This window comes from Lacerta agilis, chromosome 8, assembly GCF_009819535.1.
Source record: "Lacerta agilis isolate rLacAgi1 chromosome 8, rLacAgi1.pri, whole genome shotgun sequence".
Taxonomy (NCBI): Eukaryota; Metazoa; Chordata; class Lepidosauria; order Squamata; family Lacertidae; genus Lacerta; species Lacerta agilis.
Genome location: NC_046319.1, coordinates 83,194,291 through 83,206,468, shown reverse-complemented (window position 1 = coordinate 83,206,468; position 12,178 = coordinate 83,194,291). Strand labels below are relative to the sequence as shown.

General features: G+C 50.6%; 1 protein-coding gene across 1 annotated transcript in view; it reads left to right on the top strand.

The window, feature by feature from the left end:
• LOC117051905 (zinc finger protein 91-like) overlaps positions 1 to 12,178 on the top strand; it is a 186,517-nt gene that overhangs the window by 150,526 nt on the left and 23,813 nt on the right. Inside the window, exon 7 of the mRNA XM_033158630.1 lies at positions 11,301 to 11,306. Within this exon, the coding sequence (XP_033014521.1) occupies positions 11,301 to 11,306 (6 nt within the window). The remainder of the gene's footprint in view (positions 1 to 11,300; positions 11,307 to 12,178) is intronic.

Here is a 12,178-nt window from a genome sequence, read left to right as displayed (position 1 = left end):
TGGCAGGAATCACAGCCCAGACTGTGAGTTCAAGCACTTGGAATCTCCCATGTTCTCAAAACAGACTACAACTGTACCTCATGTTACGATCACTGCGGAATGCCAATGGCATGGGTTACTTCCGGGTTCAGCGGCGCTGCGGGTTGCAGACTACTCAGGATAAGAACAGACCTCCAGAACGAATTAAGAACATAACCAGAGGTACCACTGTACAGTACTGTCTTTGTTTGGAGGGCAACTCTCTCCCCCTGCACTTCCCACTCTCCCTGCCACTGAGTCTAGAATGCTCTCTGCCACAGATTCCCCCTGCTCACTAAGCCCCGTTGCCGTTTCAGCTTCAGACACCTCCCCCCCATTCTTCTCCCTCTGGCCACTCATTGTGGCCCCACCACCCCTCCCTTGGCCCAGAGCCACCTTCCCTTGGGGGTTCCCCAGCTGGTTCCCCTGACCATTTCCCTGTGCGGATTTACAGCTGGAAATAGTAGAGGCTGCATCTCTGCGAAAATGTCCTAGGAAAAGAAACGACCGGCTTCATCTCCGCAAGTGAGCCCACAACAGAAGTGCAAGCAAAGTAAACTGGATGATTTCGTAAGAACCCGGAATTCGGAACCTACTACATCAAATAGTATTCATTCCCAGGTAGGTGGGGACGCTTTAACGGGTGGAGATCATCCAGGGGAACATGCTGAGATGAGCGCCCATGAACTATCCCATGAACTACCAACCGAGAGGGCACCACTCTATGCAGAAATGCTCGCGGACCACTGTCTGCTGACTGCAAGAACAGTGGAGGAAATTAACTCCAAACCAGAAAAGGGAACGTCACTCCTGGCAAGTTGGTGCTTTTGGCAGCTAGAAATAGCTCCCTCAATATGAAAGAGACCGACTGCAGCGTTGCCCTCCCCCAAGACCATTGTATGCAGGGGTGCCACCACTCTGGACCTGACAACCGAGAGACTACAAATAACAAAACTAATAAAAGTGAAAGTAGGGCTCTGATCCTACAAGTAGCTCTTGATATACCGGTATATCCTTTCAACGGTATGCTGCCTTACTGGAATTCAATCACTAGTGTGAAGAGAAACTTTAAGCTTTTATTAAATATACAGTGCGACAATCTGATCGCAATTAACCCGCTCTGCACGGACTTTCAGCACATTAGACTCATGCTGACGTTTTCCGATTCAGCTACTCCTAAAAAGCTCCTGAAATATAGGGCCCTCCTATAGGACTATAATATCGAGCTGAGGCGAGTTTTTAAAGACGGAAACAACTACTGCCAAATTTATCGCATTGCCGGACCGATTCCAGGCAACCATTGCCCCCTTTGTCCGATGGCACTTGCCATAGGCCCGTGGTCCTTTCGGCAGCGCCATTAAGGATGGACTCGCGTGATGCACCCAGCCATATTATTCCCTCGGAGAGGAAAACTTTAGAGCAAAAGAAGAAGAGTTTGGATTTGATACCCCGCTTTTCACTACCCGAAGGAGTCTCCAAGCGGCTAACATTCTCCTTTCCCTTCCTCCCCCACAACAAACACTCTGTGAGGTGAGTGGGGCTGAGAGACTTCAAAGAAGTGTGACTGGCCCAAGGTCACCCAGCAACTGCATGTGGAGGAGCGGAGACGCGAACCCGGTTCACCAGATTACGAGTCTTCCGCTCTTAACCACTACACCACAATGGCTCTCAAAAATGCCATTTACATAAAGACCGCCGGCCCAAGCTAGATAAATCTAAGTCAGGACACGCCATCAGCCTCTTGGTTAATCTCGAAATCCACCATCCATTTCCCCAGCCAAAACCCAATCAACCTTTGCTAAGTGAAGCTCCTCCCAAGGGAAACGCGACACACAGACAACCAGAGACAGACTTACCATATTTTTCGCTCCATAGTGCGCACCGGACCATAGGACACACCTCGTTTTTAGAGGAGGAAACAAGAAAACAAAAATATTTTTCTGGTTTTCCTCCTCTAAAAGCCGTTTTTTTGAGGATCAGCTAAAATTCTTGCAGCTTTTTTTGCAAAGGGGAAAGCCCTGGTTTTTTTGAGGATCAGCTAAAAAATTTTGCAGCTTTTTTTTTGCAAAGGGGAAAGTCCTGGGGTTTTTTTGTTTTTGTTTTTTTGAGAACCAGCTAAAAGTTTTGCAGCTTTTTTTTGCAAAGGGGGAAAAGCAAAGCTCCTTTTGCAAAGGGGGAAAGCAAAGTGGAAAAGCCCCGTTTGTATGGGGTTCAACTCACATTTCTGAAAAATCTTAAGGGAGCCGTTTCTACAGTTTCCAGACAGATAATCTAATCAGCCAGTCACATGTCGCTGGGGAAACAAACAACCTCCCTTTGCAGCACATTCAACAATGGAGGGCGGGGCTGAAAGGGAGCCGGGGGACTCTTATCTCTCTGCCGATCTCTTGCTGATCAGCTGCTGAGCGAAAGCACGATCTGCTTTTGGCCCCTAGGCAATTCGGCTCCAGGGACCACCATTTGTTGCATACTTTTCATTCGCTGCATTCCCCTTACTTTTTAGGAGGAAAAAAGTACGTCTTATGGAGCAAAAAATATGGTAATTGTCTTTGATGAAGACCCCCTGATTGCCTTAGCTAGTAACATCAGGGTCCACGAATTAATAACCGATGCCCAAGTGGAAGTGGAGGAAATAAATCAGGAACCGTTCGGGGCTTCAAATGACAGCCAACCTCCTGACATGCACCTAGATTGACTTTACACCACAGCTGGGAACTTGGTGCAAAATTCCTCTCTGCAGTTGCTATCATGGAATGTGGCAAGGTGGTTTTCTAAGCTGTGTTTCCCCGATTTCACAAAGTTAATAAGGGCTCATGACATAGTTTGTCTACAAGAAACCTAGTCCTCATGTCACATCGAATTTGCAGGTTTTAATGCCTTTTCTTTTCCAGCAACCAAAAGCCACAAGAAAGGTAGGCCTTCGGGTGGATTGCTAACCCTAGTGGCTCCCCATATAAAAAGCGAACATATCCCGTCAACAAATGCTAGTTGTAAATTACTAGTAACGAAGATAGCGCTGGAGAGCCAGGAAATGTTATTGCTCAATGTGTATATCCCTCCCACTTCCACCGTCACAGCCAATAATTTACAATGGGATCTTATTACACATGTGCTTGAGAATCTGGACCTTATCTGCCCTGACTTACCTATCATCGTGACTGGAGATTTCAATGCCCGCCTAGTCCAAGGGCGGGAAGTGTACACAAAAGCATGGGGGATTTCGGACACTGCTGCTCTCCCAGACTTTTGCTTCTGGGAATGTAGATCCCAGGATCCAGTAATTAATCTGGCAGGTCTGCAACTCACTATGCTGACCAACACCAGGGCTCTGACATGGCTCAACGGGCTAACCAACTGGGATGGTTCTGGGAATTTTCCCTATATCTTCCCACAGGGTAATAGTGTGGTGGACTATATCCTGATACCCAAGGGCATCGTGGGGGGGGCGGTACGCCACAGGTGCCAGGGGAGGGGGGGCGACAAGCGGCGGCCCCTCCCACCACTCCCCAAGGGGAGCCCTGCCGCCCGGCACCCTGTCTGTGCAGCGCTGCTGCTCCTGGGGCGACCGAGTGAGTGGCGGCACATGGAGAGTGGCGGGAGGGGCCGCTGCTTGTCACCCCCACGCGCCGCCGCTCGCTCCGTCGCCCCGGGATCAGCAGCGCACGGCCAAGCGAGCACCCCGTCCGTGCAGAGCTGCTGCTCCTGGGGTGACCGGCGGTGCATGGGGAGTGGCGGGAGGGGCTGCCGCTTGTCACCCCCACGCACCGCAGTTCGCTCCGTTGCCCCAGGAGCAGCAGCACCGCACACAAATTTGCAATGAAGAGGGAGATGGTCACTAAGCATAGTATCACCAATGTAGAACTCTACCACGTGGGGCATCATTTTAGTGGGTATCAGCAGTGGCGGCGGAAGACTCCGCACTACCCGGGGCGGTGAAAGGAAACGCCCCAGGGGCAGTGCGTCGTGACGTCATCTCCCTCATCATTGCAAATTCGTCTTCCCGTCGAAAAAGAGAGCACAGTTAATTAATCCATCCTCCCAGGAATCAAGACCTCAGCACCCAAGGATCCGAGTCAACGAGCACACTCTTTCTCTTTTCCAAAGTTTGGTGAATTCTGACTGTGTGATCCATTTGTTCTTGGTAGAGAAAGGTGATCTTCCCCCAGCTGTTGGAGTCACTCGGTTTGAGGAATTTATCGCCATTTTAATATCTGAACTGTCCCACGTGCACTTTCATAGACCACCTAAGAAGAAGGGGATTGGCGATTGGACTGACAAAGAAACAATAGCAATCAAAACCGAGGTTAGGAGAATCTACAGAGAGTTCAGAGAGATGGGCAGCTCTTGATTGCCTGATACTTACTTCTCCAGATCCTGACAACTCAGGGAAACTATCCAGCTCAGCCGGATAAGACGTAATCAGGCATGTTGGGATATGTTACTTTCAGCCATCCTAACGAGAGTTCATAAGAAATTTTGGAAGGCTGTAGCAGACCCTCCACCGACACAGGTTGATTTGGTGACATTGATTCCATCTATGTCACGGGTAGAGCATTTTAAGGTGACCTTAATCTACGACGATTGCATTCTACCAGCCAGCCAAGAGCTTGCCCCCTCTTTGACCCTGGCTGAGTGGCCCCCTGTCTCTATTACTGAAGTTGAAAATTTAATTTCTCAGATGAAACAAGGCAAAGCTTCAGGCCCTGATACCATCCCGTCTGAACTAATCAAAGCCAAGACAAATTGGTGGGCCCTGATTCTAGCAGAATTATTCACTGCGGTGGATAGTACTGGAATTATGCCTAACTCATGGCAGGAATCTATAATTATTCCAATCTTCAAAAAGAGGGACAAAAAACTGCCGTCCAACTACCGACCAATAAGTCTATTGTCAAATATTGGGAAATTGTATGCTAAACATCTAATATCCAAATTAACCATGTGGCTCGACACAAATAACATCATAGGCCCAGAGCAGGCAGGGTTCAGGCCAGGGAAATCCACCTTATGTAACTGCATGCATAGTGTTATCCCATCTAGCTGCCAAGTATACGTGACACCAAAAAGAAGGCTTATATGTGGCCTTTTTAGATCTCAAGGCCGCTTTTGATTCAGTCGATAGGGGGCTGTTATGGTCCAAACTGGAATTATTGGGCCTAGATCCTAGGTTACCTTTTTTTGATTAAAAAGCTGTATTCAAATAACACCTTTCGTATAAGAATAATCCCAGGGGACGAGGTGTTGGACCCTGTTGCTATAAATCGAGGCGTGAAACAGGGCTGTGTACTCACGCCCTCTCTCTTCAACCTTTTCTTAAATGCCCTTGCCCTATTTCTAAAACAGGTGGATGCACACAGCCCAAAACTCAAGGCATCAAAAATTCCCATCCTTTTATATGCAGATGACATGATTCTGCTCTCGCGGACAAGAATTGGCTTAAAGCGTTTGCTAAATGCCTGCATCGACTATTTATCCAGAATGAAAATGAGCATGAACTTCGATAAAAGCAAAATAATGGTTTTCGGAAACTCTCGCAAGAGTTATATGTGGGTCTTTGGTGGGATACGCATTCAACAGGTACCCAAATTCAACTATCTGGAGATCACTTTCCATCATAGGCTCCGGTGGTCTCCGCACGGTGCAGCGGCAGTAAAGGCCAGCAAGCTGTCCATGCAGGCCATAACGCGCTTCTTTGTAACAAGAGGTAACCAACACATCCCTTCTGTCCTCAAGGTGTTTAATGCTAAAGCCAGAGTACAACTGCTCTGTGGAATCCCAATCTGGATTTCAGGGTTCACCCAGTGAGTGGAGCGAGTGCAGGCAGCCTTTCTATTCAAGACTTCCGCTGTTCCACGCTGTGTTCCTTCTGCTGCCTTGTGTTTAGAGGGAGGCCAACATAAGTTCGAGACAATCGCCTGGGTGAGCTTTCTTTTATGCTGACTTAACATTTGTTTATCAGCGGATAAAGACACTTTATTCAGCAAAGTTCTGGCAGACTCCTTCCCTTCCCCAGGGCTACAACTGTTTTGACTATGGCAGACCAACACGGCTACCTACCCGTAACTTGCACAAAGATACTTCAACTTGGGCTTTCTGAGGATTTCCTAGGTGCCATGGCTTTCCCAACTGCCAAAGTCATATTAAAAAACTAGGTTATGGGACATAGAGCGTCAACAACTAATTCTAGCTGCGGAAAAATCATGTGTCCCCCCCCTTCATTTCCAACTCCCTTGGGCGCATGCAGGAATTCAATCCCAATTATCTACACTTTCTACCTAAACCGCTAGAAAGAAGGGCTTTTACACTGGCTAGGTTCAACTCTAACCCCTCCAACCTCCTCTGGGGTAGGTTCGCAGGGACGGCAGAAGGAGATAGGATCTGCCCATATGACGCGCACCCGGTGGAAACGCTAGCTCACGTGGTCCTCAAATGCAAACTGTACGATGATCTTCAGCAACAATATCTTCATCATCTACGTTTTCCAACATGGAGACCACAGATAGAGATTGCACGCTTCCTATTGCAGGGGAGAGACCAGGAGCTCACCGGGACGACAGTGGCTGAGTTCCTCTGTTTGATCTTCGGCCGCAGAAGTACATTGCAGGTCCCAGAACTTGCTGGAGTCCCACAGAGGGAAATGGACTACTGGCCTTTCTTCCCTTTTGCAGGTGACTGAACTGATGGTGTGACGTCGAGAACATACCGTACTAGCTTATTTATTTTAAATGTTTGTAAGTGATGCCAGTGAAGGTTTTTGATTGATTTCTCTGTGCCCCTTCCCCCCAGTCCATGCAGCTCCCTCATGGCATCCTTTATTCTGGTATCACCAGTTCTGGGCTCAGCTTTTGTGTGAGGACAGTCCGGCCCCTTTCCTCACTGGGGCCAAGCAGGGGGGGCCTCTTCTGGGAAGCCCAGCAGCCGGCCTTCAGCAGCATGGCTGCCTCTAACTGTGGCGCCAGGAGCCATCCCTAGCCCTCTGCTCCTCCCTGAATTGGCCTCATCCTCTTCTCAAGCCATCTCGCTTGGTGTCCATCCCTTGCTCCTGTGGGAGGGAGTTCCATGGGTCCAACTGCGCACCGAGAGATGGATGGATGGAATGGGTTGATCACAGAGGCCAAGTTTTTTTTTTATTTCTGCCTCCAAATGTTTCCACCAGGTGGACCTCTTGGCCGGCCTTCTTCTTCTGCGATGTTCCTTTGAGCCCTTTGCACAGCGGAGCTCGCCCTGCTCCCTTCTCTCTCTCTCTCTCTCTCTCTCTCTCTCTCTCTCAGGAGCCACGCACCCAGAGGGGGTCTTCTTTGGGGGACCCTCCTGGCTGGCCTGCACCCCTCCCCTGCAGCCCTGGGACCCCCATCCATCTCCCCCATGGCCCCCTAAGCGGGAAGGAGACTCACCGAAGCAGCACTTGCGGAGCAGAGAGACAAAAGCCCGGCCCCCTCCCCTTGCAGGAAGGGATTGAAGGGAGGGGGGGCTTTATGCTCTGGGGAGCCTCCTCCTCCCTTCATTCCTCTCTAGGAAGACAGCTCAGCTCCTTTTAACCCTTGGCGGTCCGAGCGCGCCCAGCTGGTCCCTCTCTCCCGGCGGGGGTGCTGCTCCCTGGGGGGTGGGGGGTGGGGGGAGAGGCCGACCTTAGGCCCGCCTGGCCCCGGAATGGGTGGGGGGCCCCTGGGTAGGATGCTGGGCCCCCTGAGAGGGGCGCCTGGCAGGGACTGGGCGCGTGTGCGTGGGAAAGGGGAGATCCGTGTGTAACCCGCATCTCTCCTTCCCGGGTTAGCAGCGAGGGTCTCTTCTCCGGGGGGGGGGGGGGGAGAGAGAGAAAAACTGGTCGTGGGTCTGAAAGAGCAGGTGGAGTGGGGAGACATAGTTCATATACGGGGGGGGGGGGTGCCAGGAGCACAGGCTGGAAAAAAAGAAACATAAATATTTCTACGCTCCGCAAATCTCACCCAATATCGGGGACTCTTTTTTTCCGGGGGGAGAAGAACTGGTGGTGGGTCTGGGAGGGGAGGAAACCGCCGCCTTTGGGGGGGCTTCTGCTCGGTGCTCTCTAGTCTACTCGCCGCCACAGGAAATGGTCTTCCTTTCTTTTAGCATATGTTGTTTTGTGTCTATATTTCAGCAGTAAATATCATTATGTTCCATGAGCATACGAGCCAGGAGCAAATAAATGTAAAGGAGCAGCATGGGTGCTAAAATTAGGAATAAATCGACGACAGTATCCCACTACCCCCAGAAAAGCTTGATTTTTTTATTTATTTTTTGTAGAGGGTCTAGGCCTCTCTTGAAGGACCTTTACAATCAGGTTGTATTTTTCCACCCCCTCAGACGTGACCTAAATATTTTACTTGCCTCATAGCAAACTGGCATTTTGAAGCTTTGACGGTTAGGCCTGAACACCACCAATCACCTTTTACATACTTTATATTCAATTAGGTAAAATCTCCACCCCACAATATTGGTTGCAGCTGTTAGGGAAAAATTCCAGCCACCACCTTCCCCCACCGCGTAGCCTCCTCGCGGGACTCCCGCGCTGCCAAATGCGGGACCTGGAAGCCTCTTTTCTTCCTTTCCCCCCCCCCCCGACGATGAGCGGGTACCCCTTCACATAAGTCGCACAAGCACCACACAAGCCCTCGCGATAAAGGGCATCCCCAAAATGTTCCGATCTGCGCCCCGAAAACCCTCCGAGAAGCCTCCTGTCAAGCGCTCCTCGTATCGTCCATTTTCTCAATGAACGGCAAGCCGGCCAATCAGGAGCATGCATTCAGCTCAGCCTGCAAAATGGAACGTTCAGGTCAGCTACTATGATTCAATCATCACCTTCACGCTTGACTGAACACTAAGTGGGTTTTGACAGGCTCCCTGCTGGGAGAACAATGGAATCGAAACTAAAATGTAACCAGTTGAGGAAACTATTAATTATAACTTGCAACAATGTATCAAATGGACAATTTAGACGCTGGGTGGCCCCATTTTGACAGCTCGAAATATTTATTATTGTAAAAATCCACAACTCCTGAACGCAGTGTCCGATTTGCCTGGTTCGGGTGTCTATTTGCTCCTTGTAAAATAACCTTTCTGACCCCTCGGTCCCCGCCATCCTCCGATCATCGGAAGTATATTATTTCGATACTGCATAATTTTTGGACTCTTCACTCAGTGGCTTTCATAATCCCCTAAGCAGCGAGTCACGTCCGCAGGAGGAGATGCCCCCTCCCGATAATCCAGTCAAGCACCCATCCATCAGCTACCATGGCAGCAGACATCCTCCTAGGAGCTTTCTATTGTCCTGACGCAGAAGAAACCTTCAATGTGTATTGCACCCACCCTGGATCCATTCACCGGTTCCTGCCATCCTTCCTGATATGCAAAACTTGTTTTTCCCCTATGTAAATTTTACTGTAACCTCCTCTCTCCCCTCCCCATCTCTGACGTTTCTGTGATGTATTTCGCTGTGTATTCTGGGCAATGGCGGGAAGTTTTAAAAGTCCGGGACACCCTTTGTTCGGGGTTCGGATCCTCCTGAACCTTGTTGCGCAATAAACTCCTTTGCTTTTGCTCCAATCTCCGGCTGGTCTCCATTGCCTCCGCAGCGAACCACGGGCTTCCTCCGTAGGACCGGGAGCTGAGCCTTCTCGACCCGGTAATTTCCGTAACAGTCTTGGTGCCGAAACCCGGGACCTGCGTTCTCCCGTGGTGGCTGGGGACCCCCACCGAGCCTTCAGCCGGCAACGGGACCCTTTTCTCCCGTGGAGACTCGACGGATCCCTGGCCATCCTCCGGGCGGTAATTGCAGGTCCCAAGGGGAGCCAACCGGGGAGCAAAGGCAAAGTTCAGCCGGCTTCGTCTCCAACGATCCAGCGGATCGCGGTGGAAGACGCGTAAGTATAAATCCAGTGCACTGGTGATTGGGGGGAGGGGGGAGGTAAGCCTGGCAACCGCAATCTACTGCTCTCTTGCCTATCATTTCTTGCCTGTCTCTCAGTCTGTCCCGTGGACTGCTGCTCAACTCGAAAGGGGAGTCCTGAGCTCTATCTCTTTTCTCCAATACCCAGTCAGCCGCCCCGTTAGCTGGTCTAACGAACGCAAGGGACTGGGCTCTTTTTCTACTTTGCCAGCTGCCAAGGGGCAAAGGACTTCTCTGCACTATCCTAAACCTCAGCCGCCCCGGTCGGGCCATGTAAAACACGCTGGTCGTGCGTGAGCCCGCTTCCGAACGCAAGGGAGGTTTTTCCGGACCGTTTAACTCTATTTAAAGGGCTGCCCGATCTGGCACTGCAGTGGCAGGCGTCCAGTAGGGTTCCCTTCCTTAGCTGTTAACGATAGGCAGGAGGTTGCCAGGTGGGGGGTACCCTGTAATGGGTGGAAATGGGGGTTGAGAAGTAGGAATAGATGAGAAGAAACGGAAGAGAAAGGAAGAGGAAAAGGGAGCTCCAGAAAAAAGGAAAGGAAGAGGTAGTTTAGAGTAGATCCCCCTGGTCAGCCGCCCCGCTAGCCGAACTAGTGAACGCAAGGGACCAGGCTAGATTATTGGAACGTCGTGTACTGTATTTTGCTTATGTTAAGAAACCCCCCTGTCCCACTCCCTTAGCAAGAAAACCCGACTTACTAAGATACCTTCCCCATCCCTCCTTTTCAAAACCCAGGTTCCTCTTAAAAACCCAGGAACAATGGGCGCCAAGGCTTCGAAGCCCAGTCGTACTTCCGCTGGGAGGAAGGCTTCTTGCAAGCCTTCTATAGCCCAGCCGGAACCCGACTCCCCCCTCGAGTTTGTACTAGATCACTGGAAAGAGATTCCGGGCTCAGAAATATTATCCAGGCAGAAGTTGCAAGAACTCTGCGGAAACACCTGGCCATCTTTTACTGATAAAATGACATCTGAACTCCGCTGGCCACCGGAGGGATCCTTCAACCAGGATCGTTTGAATGCTCTAAAGAAGCACTTACTAGAGGAAAGACCCCGCCAATTGGACTACCTAAAAGCTTTTGAGGTCGTATATCAAATCCTCACTACTCTGAAGGATTCCCCGGCTCTCCAGATGCCTATAATAAAACCTCCTAAGAAAGCCTCTAAGAAACCGAAGGAAGGTCATGCGCCACCCCCCTATGAGGAACCTTTGAATGAGGACTCCATGGATCAGGCCCCGGCACGTTCTTATAGTCGTCCCGGGCCAGCCCCAACTGCTCCTTCAGCCCAGAATAAAATCCTGACGCAGAATCAGCCCCGGGGACTTGAAAACTATGCCAGTCCCAATAACCAAGCGAGGGCTCAGGATGACCAGGCATTGGTTCACCCCGCCGGCCAGGAAGGGACTGTAGTGTTGCCCGGCGTGCTTATGCATCCCGACTCCACTCCATCTCCTGTCAGCGACCATAGCGCCTACCCCCCATCCGTTCACCGACAGTCCGTCAAAGCAAAGACCAAGGGCAATGGGGGAAACAGTCACCAGGCGACCTCCTTCCAGATGCCACTGAGGGCTTTCCCCATACCACCGACGGTCCCGGATGGGGCCCCACGTATGATCTATGCCCATCAACCCTTCCGTACTGCCGATCTGATTAACTGGGCTAACACGATGCCCTCTCTAAGAGACGATCCTGACAAATGCCATAGGCAAATATCCACCATCTTCTCCTCACATCATCCCTCTTGGACTGACGTCCATGTGCTCCTAAACGCTCTATTTAATGAGGCCGAGAAAGCTGATATCCTGAGTAAGGCTGAGGAAGCTCTAAATCAAGATAATTACCAGGAAGGGAGACCTCAAGGGGTGGAGGCTTTAACACCTAGAGACCTCCGGAGCGAACCCAACCCTGCCTGGGACTATAATACCCCAAATGGTATCTGGTGCCTGAACTTGTTTAAAAGGGCCATCCTAGACGGCATTAAAGCTTCAGGACAGCGCTCCATAAACTGGACTAAAGTTCAGACTGTGATCCAGGGTCCCAATGAACACCCGTCGGACTATTATTCGAGGTTGGTGGCGGCTATTAAAACCTGGGGCGGAATAGACCCCGAGAATCCGCACCATGATATAATAGTAAAAGGGTTTTTTAAAGATCAAGCAACGCCAGACATCCGGAAAGCCTTAAATCTCCTGGTTGGCTACGACGGAAAAACTTTTAGCGAAATACTGTCCATCGCCAAGTCCGTCTTTAA